Source organism: Falco cherrug, chromosome Z (genome assembly GCF_023634085.1).
Source record: "Falco cherrug isolate bFalChe1 chromosome Z, bFalChe1.pri, whole genome shotgun sequence".
NCBI lineage: Eukaryota > Metazoa > Chordata > Aves > Falconiformes > Falconidae > Falco > Falco cherrug.
Genome location: NC_073720.1, coordinates 46,804,905 through 46,819,996, shown reverse-complemented (window position 1 = coordinate 46,819,996; position 15,092 = coordinate 46,804,905). Strand labels below are relative to the sequence as shown.

The 15,092-nt window shown below is 34.5% G+C and overlaps 1 protein-coding gene across 1 annotated transcript in view; it reads left to right on the top strand.

Annotated features, from left to right (window-relative positions):
* Positions 1–15,092, top strand: part of CNTNAP4 (contactin associated protein family member 4) — a 261,311-nt gene that overhangs the window by 184,215 nt on the left and 62,004 nt on the right. The window contains exons 9-10 of the mRNA XM_027815469.2: positions 2,801–2,950; positions 8,560–8,731. Coding sequence (XP_027671270.2) covers positions 2,801–2,950; positions 8,560–8,731 — 322 coding nt within the window. The remainder of the gene's footprint in view (positions 1–2,800; positions 2,951–8,559; positions 8,732–15,092) is intronic.

The following is a 15,092-nucleotide window of genomic DNA, read 5'->3' as shown; positions in this document are numbered from 1 at the left end:
TTTTTTTTCCCCCAGGGCCTTTAGTGACAGGACAAAGGGTAATATTTTTAAAGTGGAAGAGGTTAGATTTAGATGTCCCACCCCTGGAAGTGTTCAATGTCAGGTTGTACGGAGCATTGAACAACCTGACTTAGTAAAAGTAGTCCCTGCAAATTGGAGGGAGATTGGGGTAGATGCTCTTTAAAGGTCCCTTCCAGCCCAAACTATGTTACGATTCTCTGATATTGCAGAGATGTGATTGAGGAAAACATTGCTTGAAGTACCTCTTCAAATAGAGAAACTCTTTGCTTAATCTTAGAGATGAGGGTAAATAAGCTGGAGCTTTTGTTATCGGGGAATGGAGGCTAGAAAGAAGGAAATAAGTGAGTAGGGAAATAATTTCTTTTTTAAAAAATTATTTTCTGCAATCTTTAAGCTTAAAAACATAGTGTGACAAGGGTCATTATAGACTCTATATATTTTAGAATTTAGTTTCTCTACTAAAGGATAATTGTACAATAATTTATAGAAAAAAACCTAATTATATTACTGGGAACTGGGAAAAAAAATGTTTCTCAGAGTTAATTTACTGTGCTTTAAAAAAACATTATTCATACTCTTTGTTTTAGTATACTATTATTTTGCTCATAAAGAGTATAGTTCACTGAGGTTCACAGTGGTATAAAAGACTTAAGCATGCTTTATCTGTTTGTGATTGTTGATTTTTGCTTGAAGTTAGTAAAGGCTTTTGATATGTTTTATGGGTTCTTGCTGTAAAATAGTACTAAAAGTAATAGTAGATATATATAATAGTACTCATTAAGTCTAGAAACTTCATTATACAGTGTGACTCATCTATGACCATTACATTGCAGGGCAGCAATAATATTTTTCTAATGCTATATCTGCTCCATTTTTTAAATGTCTCTTACACATGATATTATCTAGGCAAAATATGACTAGAGGCAAAATGGTTAGGCTTTAAGACATTTTCTTGACCCTCAGCTCAATAGTATGCCAGCCTTAATATAAAATACACTAGCCTGAATATACACTACACTGCTGTAATTATATTAAGTGCTACGGGTACAAAGGGACTTCAGCAGCTGGATACTTGAAAATATTGGGAGACTCTAGTCACTCCCTTCACATTGCCTATAGGGATATTTAAATCCTTGTTACTAAAAGATTAGCCCTTTACAGGTGACCTTTTGGTAGCTAGATGTAATACCATTAATACTTTTTTATATTTTGTGGAGTAAGGTTTCCAATTTTCATTTTAGTAAAAAATTCCATCTCTGTAAATATCACGGAGTTTTACAGAGGTAAAAAATCCCCACCTTTTAACCTAGAAAACTGGTGATACCTTTAACGCTGATTATTTACTCTACTATTCCTGCTCACAAACTTAAATAACACTTCTCACAGAAAACTGCAACCAAAATAGGTAACGGCCAGAATGGTATCAGAAAACCTGTGACTGCAACCCTGTGCTTTCTACTGTTGTATTAGAAAGGTGAAATGGTCCTTAAAGTGTCAATGATTAAAAGATTTGTTAGCCATAGCCTTTATATAATCCTACTGAGGCTAGGGATAAAGGAAAATGTTTGAAGTTTCTTGTTATGTAGTCCCTAATAAACATGGGTTTTGAAGTAAGGAAACAAGTAACAGAAAAGGTATATAAGACTAATATTGTATTAAATATATTAAAGATATTTTTAGATGCAAATTTATCTGAATTTATAATGTGATTCTAAGATTTTTCTCTTAATGGTGTGTTGATCTTGTGTTTAGACTGATAGTTAACAATGTATGTATCATGGTTATAAGGTATTTTAGCTATTTGAACCTTCTCATCTTTCTATTTTTATTTATTTTATTTCTGCTTGAACTAATCAGTTAACTGGTAGACTATTTTTCTAGAATATACAACACATTTCACAGAGAAGTATATAAATACATGAAATTTCAAGACACACTCTACAGTCAAGAAAAGACTGCAAAATTTAAAGGCTGTATTCTTTGTTCTTCACCATAAGAGGTAACTGTACTGAAGAACACTCAAGAACATGATTGACTTAAAGCACTTTTTAAAGATAATAATACTCTTACACACTGTCCTATATAAAATATATTTAAGTATATATGCGTAAATGCTTTCCAGAATCAGAGCTTTAGGTTTATTGTTCTGTGGTACCCTATACCTACACAGCCAGAGGTAATATAAATCGGTGTTGCAGACTAAACTCTCAGAAGATTTTCCCATACATTTCCAATGAAAGGATCAACTGAAGAAAAATAATCTTGTGACATTGACATAACGATTGCTGAAGATTTCAGCATCTACAGGATTTTGCTGTTTTACTGGGTTTTAATATAATGACTACCTTTGATTTTGAAAGATGAAGAAATCAGTTTTAACAGTGTAGTCAAAACGTGTATTATGTGTAAAATACTCTATCAGCCATCAGAATGATATCTTAATGATAAGTTCCTTAGATTGGGAGGATACTTTTCATAGTCATTACATTAAATAGATGTATTACTGATAATTAGGAGTATTAAAACAGTAAGGCTTATTCACTGAAGTACCTTTATTTTTTCATTATCAGGTGTGAAGCAAGGGAATGGACAAAGGTTCTGTCTTCACAAAAGACATTTGTGTTCTTTATTCATTTTTTCCCCCTTTCATTATAATTTTGAGTTTTTATGTGGGCTATGATTGCTCTACCAGTTTCTACTCCTTTCAAGTCTATAATATTCATGTAATATAAGAAATACTAGATGTTATACTTAATTTTGCTTTTTATTTTTCTTCCAGGTGCTGGATTAAATAACGGCCAGTGGCATTCTCTATCCTTCTCTGTCAAAAGGAATCATATCAGTATAACAGTGGACAACAATGTGACCTCATCTACTCAGGCCTCCATACCTCTGCAGTTTTATTCAGGAGATGTTTTCTACTTTGGAGGTGAAATATGTTGTTTATTTATTCTGGTAATATCCCAAAGTTAAACTTCTATTTTTCCTGATATAGCTAATCAAATAATGAGAATTATTTGACTTGCCTCAAGTCTTCTTTGTCTAGCTTGGATATCTCTCAAAGGATCTGGTTGTCAGGGGCTGCTGTGATATTTTTGAGTTTCTGTTTCCTTAAAATTTTATAATGTTGGGTAAAATAAATTACCACGCAGATTCCTTGGTCACTTTATAGAACATCATTTTCTGGTATCATGCTCTGATAACTGAATATAGTCTGGCTGACAATCAGACAGACACACAAAGATCCCTCTTATTGCACACTTACTGTGTTGCTAAATCTAAGAATCTTCCAATGGGATGACTTCAAGTTTTCACCTTTAGTGAACGCTTACTTACTTGTGTGAATATCCTCTTTACATGATATACACTCTTTCTTTTCTTTTCTTTTCTTTTCTTTTCTTTTCTTTTCTTTTCTTTTCTTTTCTTTTCTTTTCTTTTCTTTTCTTTTCTTTTCTTTTCTTTTCTTTTCTTTTCTTTTCTTTTCTTTTCTTTTCTTTTCTTTTCTTTTCTTTCTTTTCTTTTCTTTTCTTTTCTTTTCTTTTCTTTTCTTTTCTTTTCTTTTCTTTTCTTTTCTTTTCTTTTTTCTTTTCTTTTCATTTTGGAGAATATAACTTGTGCCTAAAACCTGCATTTAGATATCTTCATTTCCCTAGGAATAGTGACAATTATCTGTCACCAAGTGATTTTGTCATTAATCACATATATTATTACTGATAGAGTTGAACAAGTTGTTATGTCTAAATCAGTTGGGAATGAACTACATAACAGTAATGTTAAACAGTATGTGAAAGCATTATTCAACACTAGCCTAATGCTTCATCTCTCAGTAACTCAGATATTAATGACTGAACTATTTATTAATAATTCTCAGATTTCTGAGAAGGTTGAAAAATACATACAAAATTCTAAATGAGTATAAACCAAATCTTTGTCCATAGATCCCTCAAAGCAATAGGCTGTAAATAAGTTTTATGCTCACAAGCAGACTGTAAATATAGGAACTGCTACATGAACATCCACATGACTTTTCACACCTGGCATCCAGCCTCCTTTACTAAACATATCCCTTGACCTGGCTGATGACCAGAGAAAGATACAGAATATTGGCCCTGAATAGCCAGAAAACTTTCCGCCCCCCCTCCCGGCTTTCTGTTTCCTTCCATGTTGCTTCAGGTTCCCACATCTCTGATCAGGTGATTCACAGCATTGCAGGGTTGGTGGCACAGGTGAACAGATCACAAGGGATGTGGACAGTTGCAAAAGGCAACATATTCAGTTTAACTGTACAAGGATATTTCTATTTCTTTTTTGGGATGTGGAGGGGGCAAATAATTCCAAGAACGCTGAAATTACTAACTGCATATCCACCCTTCAGCTTCTCTGATTTCAGCTTCATAGCTGAAATCAGCAGTTTGTGCATTTTGTACAAACCTGGGGAAAACTAATAGAAGGTTTCTCAGTTTAGCCTATTGAGTATTAACATTTTATATTATATACCACTGTCAAAATGCAAACAATGTGTTTCAACTTTCTTTATAAGTTTATATGAATATTTACCGTATTTCTATATGCTGCTTGTTAAAACATAAATATTAGCCTTCCAGAAGAGGTAGCCTGAGAACGTGGTAGTTAGTTTCCTTCTTTTAATGAATACAAATTATGCAAGATATCTGTATGCTTAGCTGAGAAAATGTGTAATAAACTTGAAAATACTTAAGCGTTATGTCAGCACAATTTCTAGTCCTGCTATCATAAAAGATAAACTCCCTATCTCAGTTCCTGGAATAATAACCCATTGCAACTATAAGGGCAAAAAAAAGATTATTTAATATTGCAATAAGAACATAGGGTACATTTCATTATTAAAAATTTTCTTCCTATCTTTAATATCCAGACCGCAGTTATAAGGAAACCCAATGTCACTAATATTGCCAATGTTTTTTCCATAACAGAACTAGAAGACAACTTTTAAAAGACAGACATCAAGAAAAAAAAACTGAGACACAGTTTTGTGAAATAGCTGAGTGTAAAAAATACAAACTTTTTCTGCCTTCTTTGGTGCTGGTGTTTGGGATTTTTTTTAGTTGTTAGGTGTTTTTTTTAATGAACACCATTGGAAGAATCTCATTCTCAAATGAGTGTCAGATTTTTCACCAGAAATGACAGAATTCATTTTAACATTTTATTGTAGAATGCTGTGAGGAATGTAGTTAAGACTTCTAATTGGTTTGTGTTACTGTGTGTGGTGCTGTTGTATTACATGTATACGTGTGCTTCTATTTAAACTTTTGCAAGTCCATGGATTTGTTGTTCTTAAAGCAATATACCAGTTAGATAATAAACATTTTCTTTAGAAAGGTAGCAATAGTTTTGAACAGTTTGGTTCCTCACAAGAATTGAACACACTGAGAATTTATTCACTTATTTAATTTCACTTTCTATTGTATATTTCTCAAAAAAAACCAACTATTTATGTTGTTATATATTCAGTTGAATCAATTTACTAGTTTACACTGTTATTTTGCTTTTCTGTATAGTAAACCTCTGCACTGTCTTTACAGGACTTCAGAAAGTACCCATTAGCCCTGTGGAATAGAGCAGTGTCTTACAAGTCATTACTTCCTAATATAATGAACCGGAAGATCTTTGAATGCTGTGAACCAGAATGCAAATTGCTTGACTAAAATCAAAGAATGGCCCTTGTGTGCCATTCCAGAGCAATATTATCCTTTGGAAGAAAGCCAAAGAAAAAAAAAAAAAAACAAAACCAAACATATTTTGTCATGCAATGTTCAGCTGCTGGTGGGAAAAAACGCTCAATAGACATGACAAATCAAATCAGAATCAAAGAAATTTATTGATTTATTAACATTTTAATAATTAGCAGTGAACAAGACATTTCAGAATCAGTAACAAAATAGACAAAATACAATATTAGACACTTACAGAACATTATTCATAGGTTGGGTAGGACACCCAGACATTGTCTAGTCCAGCCCTCTGTTCTAAACAATTCTGATTGGATCACGATGTATAGGGCTGTGACCACTCAAATCTTGAACAGCTCCAAGGATGGAATTTTCATAAACTCTTCTGGGCAAACTATCCTCCTATTCATCACTCTCATGGTGAAAACACTTGTTGCTAATTCCTGATCCAAATTTGCCATTTTTTAAAAATTTTGTCCTTTGCCTCTTGTACCACCACCGTCCACTTCTTCACCTTCTCTGTATCATTTTATCAGCTAGCTTTACCTTCTCAAGACTGAACAGACCGAGCTCTCTCAGCCCTTTCTCATAGACCTTGTGCATTCAGCTCCCTGACCATCCTGGCGGCCTCCACTGGACTCACTCCAAGATATTGATGTCTCTCCGGTACTGGGGAGTCCAGAACTTCAGCACTCCGAGTGTGGTCTCACAAGTGCCACACAGAAGGAAGGACCACTTCCCCAGATCTACTGGCTGTGCTCTTGATAATGCAGCCCAGAATGTCACTGGTCTTCTGTACTGCAAGTTCACATTCCTGGCTCATGTCCACCTGTTGGCCACCATAGCCTTTCGCTATGAATCCAGGCAGCTATCCTCCAGATTGGATAGTTGTGTAGACTTGCTCCCTCTCAGATCAAAGACCTTGAACTTACTGACTTCATGGTATTTCTGTCAGCTTATTTCTCCAGCTTCCCAGGTCCCCCTGAGTTGCAGCCCTGCCCTCGGATATTTGATCCCCGCCCCTAGTTTGGTATTAGTCACAGGCTTGCTGAAAGCACACTGTCCCATCGCACGGGTCATTAATGAAAGCATTAAACACATAGCTCTTAGTATTGATCTCTGAAGAACCCTCTGTTCACTAACCATCAGCTGCACTTTTCATCATCAATTGTCCACTTATCCCACCCATATCTCATCAATCTGGTGACAAGGAGGCTATAAAAAACTGTGAGGGGCTTTGTTAAAGCCAAGGTATGAATAATCACTGCTCTCCCTTTGTCCACAGTGTCCATCACCTCAGCAAAGAAAACAAAGAGCTTGGTCAGGCATGTTTTAGCCCTGAAGCTAAAGTTACCCAGTTACCTTCTTGTCCTTCATATGTTTAGAAATGGCTTCTAAGAGGATTTGCTCCATGAACTTGCCAGGGACTGCGGTAAGACTGACTGGCCTCTAGTTTCCTGTGCCCTCTTTCTTGCCTTTCTTGAAGATGGGTATAACATCCTCCCTATTAAGTCATCAAGAAACTCATCAAATTGACAATTTTAATTGATTATTAGAATGATAATGGCTTCACAATGACAATGGCAATTGTTGCAATGACACTGGCCATCTCTTGCAGCACCCTCAGGTGCCCCTTGGACTCTTTCTTCCTTTATTGTGGGTACTGCTTACCTTCTTCATAGTCTGCTAGGACGTGGGAAACCTAACAATTAGTTTTACCAGTGAAGACAAGAAAAAACGCCTTGCACAAATCAGTTCTTCCCAAGACCCTTGCCACTAAGTCCCCTGCCCCATGGAGTAGTGCACCCATAATCTCCTTAGCTTTTCTTTTGCTGCTGCTGTACCTATAGAAACCTTTTTGTTGTATTTCGCCTTCCTTGACAGTTTTAACTCCACCTGAAGTCTGGATTTCCTAATTGCATTCTTAGATATACAAGTAATATCTTTGTATTGCCCTCCAAATTGCATGTCCATTTCCACCATTTGTGCACTTTCTTTTTGTGTTTGCACTCACTCAGGAACTCTATGTTTAAGTTTTCAGGCCTTCTGACACACTTTCTTAACTATTTTGGTATTGCCCTGGACTTTTCTTATGCTCCAAAGAGATTTTTGTTGAAAAAATATCCAACTCTTTTGCTCTCCAAGGCAGTTTCCAACAGGATCCTCAAAACAGGCCCTGAAAAGACCAACACTGACTTTTCTGGAGTCTATGATTGTAATCCCATTTTTTCCTTGTTCTCTTCTCTGTGGATCACAAAATTCACAGTCTTGTGTTTGCTGCCCTTGACCTTCACATTTTCAACGATCTCTTCCTTGTCTACAGATAGCAGGTCCAACAGAGAATCTCCCCTAGTTGAATCATTAATGACCTCCATTAAGAAATTGTCTTCAGTACTTTCCAGAATCTTCTGGAGAGCTTGATAAATTAAAATCACTTCTTAGAAACTAACTTTTGATTAATTGGACTTCAGTTGTGACTTAAAACTTGTCCAAATCATGTGCACATTGCATTGTAACCTAACATTTTGTGACTAAAGTCAGTCAGTCAATCTGTTCACATCTTGTTTCCACTCATTGCTTTGGAACGGCTGCTTGGGTTATCCTTTACCCAAATTTTTAGTGATGCTTCTGCATATGCTTTAAATACATTAAGACTGCACATAATTATTTCTTTACAGTTGCTCCACCGCTCCTAATGAGAAGAGCTTCTGGCTAAATTCTTCTACCCACAAAGTTTACAACACCTGGAGATTTTGAAAGTTCAGTCTAATTTTGGAATATATAAATTTTTCAATATTTTTTTCAGCTCCAGGTTTTATGCTTCTTTCAGGCTGCCCTAGCAGTGGAAATATTTCTGAATGTAATACCTCATTTGGTGGCTTTCAAGGATGCATGCGACTCATTTCTATTGGTAACAAAGCAGTGGATATGATCTCAGTTCAGCAAAATCTTTTTGGCAATTTCAGTGACCTTCAGATAGATTTATGTGGCATAATAGACAGGTAAGAAAATAATATTTACTCATTTATTTGCTCATTTGAATGTTTTGTTTCCAATACTGACTTGATGACAAAGAACAGAACACTTAGCAAATGACATGCTTCTTCTTTTGTGACAACTCAAAACTCCAGAATAAACACAGTATACACAGCACAACAATTAGATTTCCATGCACTGCAAATAAAATCCAAGTAATTTTGGTTAAAATTATTTGACATTTCTGACCACTTTTAAATATTTTATTTTTTTTTTCAAATAAAACTATATATAAAATCCACCTCCTGTGACTTGTAGTCCCATTCACCCTTTGAAATGCTACATCCTTTATAAGTTGTTACTGCTTCTTGTATTCTATCAATCCAGAAACACAGTAGATAGTACTCAGCACAGTGAGTAAGCAATCATTCCTAGGCTGTGGTCACAACTAATATCATAACTTGCAATAGATAGAATTAGCATTTATCTGAGACTGACTAGTTGGAGTGGCTCCCTCTGCAGGGAGGAAAGACTATATACCTTTCCTGAGAGATCAAAATGTTTGATGGACAGATGTTGTTGGAATTCATTGAGAAGGCAGAGGATGAGCCAAAAGGAGTGTTGTAGAATGACAGAGGCTGCTGAGAAGAAAGGGAGGGACACACAAATGGTAAATGGAAGAAAAAGGTTTCTGCTGTAGACTCTGGAGAATGAAGTCACAGGCATCTGTGCAAATTCTGATTAAATCCAGAAATGATTGCCTTGGACTAAGCTGAAAACTGTACCGAAATGACACAACAGGCAGGGTAAAATTTTGCTTGGAAACACTTCTCCCCCACCCCCTAAATTTCTAGTCCTCAACAGTTGCCTTTTGATCTAAAAAAGTCTGGCCTTTGAATTATAAGACATTAAAAAATTGCTCTCTTTGGAGAAAACATTGTAAGCAGAAATCTGCTTCAAGACCATAGCCAATGTCAGGTTCAGTCACACTGACATATTTCAGTGACCTGCCTTCCATTCACAGAGATAACACAGTATACTTCTATCCAGGTTATTATTTTGAAGAAAGTCACAGCGTCTTGTAGATCAAAGACAAAAATAATACTAGATCTTTACTTAATTGTTCATAAAAGGTTACAGAAAGAAACCTCCAAAAGGAGGCTAAATCTGCTTACAACATGATCCTTTCAATCAGGTTGCAATGTATATTCTCGCTAATCTTTCTACATCTATCATGTCTTAAGAACATACAGGGTTGCATATATATTATTCTTTGTGCTAATCTATCCCTTACTGAATTAATCCTGACTTTGCAGTAGGCATTAAGTGTGATAAAAGTGTGACAAAACAGGGTTTGGACTCAGTCAAAACTTTAGCTCATAACTTGTCAGGGACTTGTATTTGGAATGCAGCATGCGTGTCAGTTTCTCTTTAGCTTTCTCACACCCTACTGCTTTTGACTCATTTTCTCACTTTCCAAACTTCTTTCACTGTCCCCTTCATCTGCTCTCTGAATAGACCTCATAAAACTTCCTTCCAGCTTCTAAAGCACTGTATCACTGCTGGTTTTTAAACTCTGGAATGGAACTTATTCCATTTCTGTTACAATGCTTGCTTTTTTTATTGTAGTAAGGAGGTAGAATCAAGAACAGAATCAGATCAAAATATACAAAATACTCTGCATATCACTTTAGTAAAACACATTAAAGGACATCTAAGCAAGATTATGAGTGGAAAACATCACCAAATTTGTTCAAAATATAATGCCATTTTGTGTCTCTGATTTTCCATGGATTTTTCAATGTACGGTCTAACTGGGTACCTCTCAAAATGCATATTTCAGAGCTGTGATTTAGGAACCATCTCTTCCTCCATGAACACAGAGATGTTTTACCTAAATTTTTAAAGCATGATAGTACATTTTTACATGTAGTGATTCCAGTTCCTTTCAGCTTTTCAATGGGTATAGTATGTAAGTGTGTACATGTGGGTTTTAAAAAATAAATTTCTGTGTATAAATATGTACAAAGTCACTCTGTGAATCTCAGAATATAGAAATCCAGTATTATTTGCAGTATTCCAGATGTCATAAAATTTGTCTTTTATTCATTGCAAGGTCAGTTTATTCAGAACTGCACCCTACCTTTTTGTTTGTTTGGTTGGTTGGTTTTTGTTTTCTTTTGCCTTTAAGCACTGCATCAAAGGAGTTAGGTTTATGTATAGCCTTTCCTCATATTTTTATCTTGATGATTTTTTATAGCATATGAAGATAGTTACCATCCTTATTTTAGGTTAATACCACTACCATCTGTTGTTTTGTTTGTTTGTTTTTTTCAGTATAGACTTGTGTAAGCTACTTAGCTCCCCAGCCATAGTATTTTTTCAAAGTGTTTTTATTACTTTCTGACACCGTATTAATTTTTTTTAGTTAATGTTACTCTCATAGTTCATCAAAATTATGTGTTATTTACCATGATAAATGATATCAAAGAAAGAAAAAAAGTCTTTATGGAAGTTTTTTGATTGGGTGGTTTTCTTTTTTCTCTAAAATTTCTTCATTTTAATACATATCTTCTTATATCTTGAGAACTGCAACTTTCTTGCACTAGCTTTGCTAGGTTTAGTTTTTAGCTTTCAGCATGCTTTGCATATGTCTTCCTAACTTATCAAAATAGAAATTTAATCCACCTATTTTCATCAATTTTAGTACACTCATTATCTTTTATTTCAAAACTGACTGCTTTTAAAAAGCATTCCTGGTCTTATGCTAGTGGCTCCAGGGACTGTTTCTTTCCAGTTTCCTTACACAGTCTCATACCATTTGATATCTGCAGCTTATCATATGGAACAAAATTCATGATTCTCTTTATTAAACTAATTCTGCATCTCACCCTAAATCCCAAAAGATAGGGTACATTCTTCTTTGCCAACACTGAAATTGCTTACACGTATTAAACAGTTTCTAATAGTAGCTTGTTTATCTTGTGCACTGTAACATTTGTGAAAATTTTTTTTTTTTGCTATAATGATTTCTATTTCTCTTTGATTGCTTTAAGCTAAAGTAATCAGCATTTTTGACACTGTGTTCCTGATGGCAGATATCACCGTGTTGTGATTTAACCCCAGCCAGTAATTAAGTGCCACACAGCCACTCGCTCACTCCCACCTCACCCAGAAAGATGGGAAGAAAAATTGGAAAGGAATGTAAAGCTCAAGGGTTGAGACAAGAACAATATAAAAATGGAAATAAAATAAAAAATAAAGAACAATAATAATAATAACAATAACAGTTATAACGAAAAGGAGGGAGAGGGGGAGAGAAATGAAATCCAAAGGGAAGGGAGAAAAGAAGTGATGCACAATACAATTGCTCAGCACCTACTGACTGATGCCCATCCTGTCCCTCAGAAATGATCAGCAGGCCTTGGACAAACCACCCCACCCACCTCACCCTCCCCCAAGTTTATATATGAAGCATGACACCCCATGTTATGGAATACCTCCTCAGCTAGATTGGATGACCTGTCCTGGCTGTGCCCCCTCCCAATGTCCCATGCCACTCCAGCGCTCTCACTGGCAGGGCCTGAGAAACTGAAAAGTCCTTGATTTAGTATAAACATCACCCAGCAACAACCAAAACCATCCATGTGCCGTCAGCGTTGTTCTCACACCAAATATAAAGCACAGCAATGCACCAGCTACTGAGAAGAAAATTAACTCTGTCCCAGCTGAAGCTGGACACACCTTTACAGCAGAGGGCAAACAAACCATTTGTTTGTCTCGGAGTCTTTATGGGAATCTTTGCATCTGCAATTCCAAACAGTAATGCATGACCCAAATTCTGGGGTTAATGATTTTTTTGTAGTAGAAAAAATAGACCATTAATTGTAATAGTTTTACATGTTTAAAATGAATGAATAAAAATAAGAATTACTGTTTTACATAGTGATCAGAATTGATATGCAATAGTAAATGAACTGAAAATAATTCTATTGAGTCCATTCTTTATCTCATATACATATATATATATATACACACACAGAAATTTCACATATATATTTATCAGTTTTACAATCCTTATTGACAGATGGTTGGTTTATCATTCATCTATTCATTAGGATATAATTTATTAACCTGTTCTTTTTAAATTAAAAAATTCCCTACCATTTTCTTATTTTAAATTTTCTTACTTCAATAAAATTTCCAATTCCTCCTCTTATGTTTAAATTATTATGACTCTTTCCAGTCACATGACTCTTTTCCAGACTCTTTCTTTTCCTTCTTTATCAAAAGTATATTCATGTTCTGGATCTGTGTTCTTCTTTGAGTATTAGCTTATGATTATTATTAGCCTGCTGCCTTAGTTTTAAATCATATATATTTTCAAATGTCATACACTTAAAAACGTATTACCAAGTACTATATAGTAAATGTTTAATCAGCTGGTTTTTTTCTGGTTTAAGCAAACATGGTGATGAATCCAAAAGTATTAGAAATACAAATATTTTTGTAAGAAGATTAGTTCAGAGGAAACACTATTCTAAATATTGCTTTGGGTAGGGTCAGAGCATATAGTGTAATTATTGTGTCACTTTGATGTAGCTAGGGATTAATTTTTATTATACGTTCTGAAACAGAAGAAAGATGTAAAATCTAATGTTAAAAGATTTAAATTATTGTCTAAATTGTTTTCACTTCTATTAAAGTTGATTCAAGCATTATCAACTTCATCTAACTTTTCATCTTGTGAACACTATTAGGAAGATTAATTAATACAGACAGGGAGTCAATACGAGTGGAAACCATGTAAATCACTTACAATTTTGGCATAATAATGTCTTTATCAAAAAGGAATAAGACAAGAAAAACTATGATTTAAATACATGCAAGCAGAGAAACTGTCAGAGGATGCACTGATAGTCCTGAACAGCAGTTATGTGAGAGGAGATGTATATTTATAATAACTGATGAAAAGTCATACCCATAGAAAGCAAAATTAAACATTTATCCTAAGAATTACTATGCTTATTTATAAATTCCTTCAATATATTTAATATCAAAGTAATTGTAAACCCTGTTCCTAAAGTTCATTTTTATGTTCCAGACCAGAGCTCATTGAGACATATATCATCTAGACTTACCTTATAAATACATACTGAGAGTGATATAATCAATACAAGATCACTCTTTTACTAGCAAAAATGTCAATTATTTCCTTTAAAACAAGTGACCTATATAACTTTAAGCACTTTAACTACGTTTTATTGCTTTTATTTTTTTTTTTCTGCCTTTATCTGTAAACCTCTGCTTATCCTTGTTTATTAATATGAAAGGAAGACAAAATTACCTCAGAGTCAGTAGGAGTGAATATACAAAGGCCCTGCATTATTTATAGGGTAGATCTGTGAAGTACTGGACCTACTACAATTGTAATTTAATACCCTCCTAAGATTTCTTGAATTAATTAAAAGGTATTTTAAGGTACTGTGAATATTTATGGGTCTGTTTTCTTTCTTCTGTGGTTAATATCAACAATAAAACCTTTTTGTACCTTCTGAGCTGTATCACATACACTCACTGCAAGTAGAATGTTAACTAATTTCTAAGGTGAAAAGCTAGTAAGTAATTGGTTAAACTGTGCTACTCAATTTCAGTATATTTTCAGCTCTGTTTATAAAAAAAGTTAATTTTTCTTTTCTACATCTCTTGCAATCTTTTATACTCAGGTATAGGGCTGCAGTCTTAACCATTAAGCAGTTACAGCCAAATTTTCTTTGTAGTCAGCAATTGTAAATTCAGAAGGCAGCTATCAAAATTCTTCAGGTTTCTGCTTATATCACCAGAATGAAAACTGACTACTGGTAGTTGTCTCCTGTGATGGAACTGGCACACTGAACATTTTACTCTTTCTAGGACAGGAAGTAACCATGCTTTTAGAAAATGAATTAGTTCTCAAGTACTATAGTTAGTTTTATTTGTTATGTGATTCTTTTTTTAAAAAAAAAATCTATTGGCTTTAGAAGGACACAAAGAAATGTGTTGTGATGCTGCTTTGTTGTGACACATCTTATTGAAGACGTCCTATTGGTTGCAAAACTTGCCAGTCAATTATCAGCACTTAAATCTTCCATCAGTTTATCAATCTATAGTGAATTGCAGATAGTTAAAGTAACATTTATCATTCTTAAACTTTATTTCTGTTCTCACAGGCTTCTTGCATAATTAATATATTTATTATATGCAATAGGAATAGTGGGGAAGATGGAGGGAAATTATCTTAATTTTCTAGTAATTATATTGACATCTCCCAAGAGAGATTGAAGACTTCTTTGATGCTTTTATATTTCTCTCCCATGATTTTGCTTCTCTTGGTAAGTACAACTGACG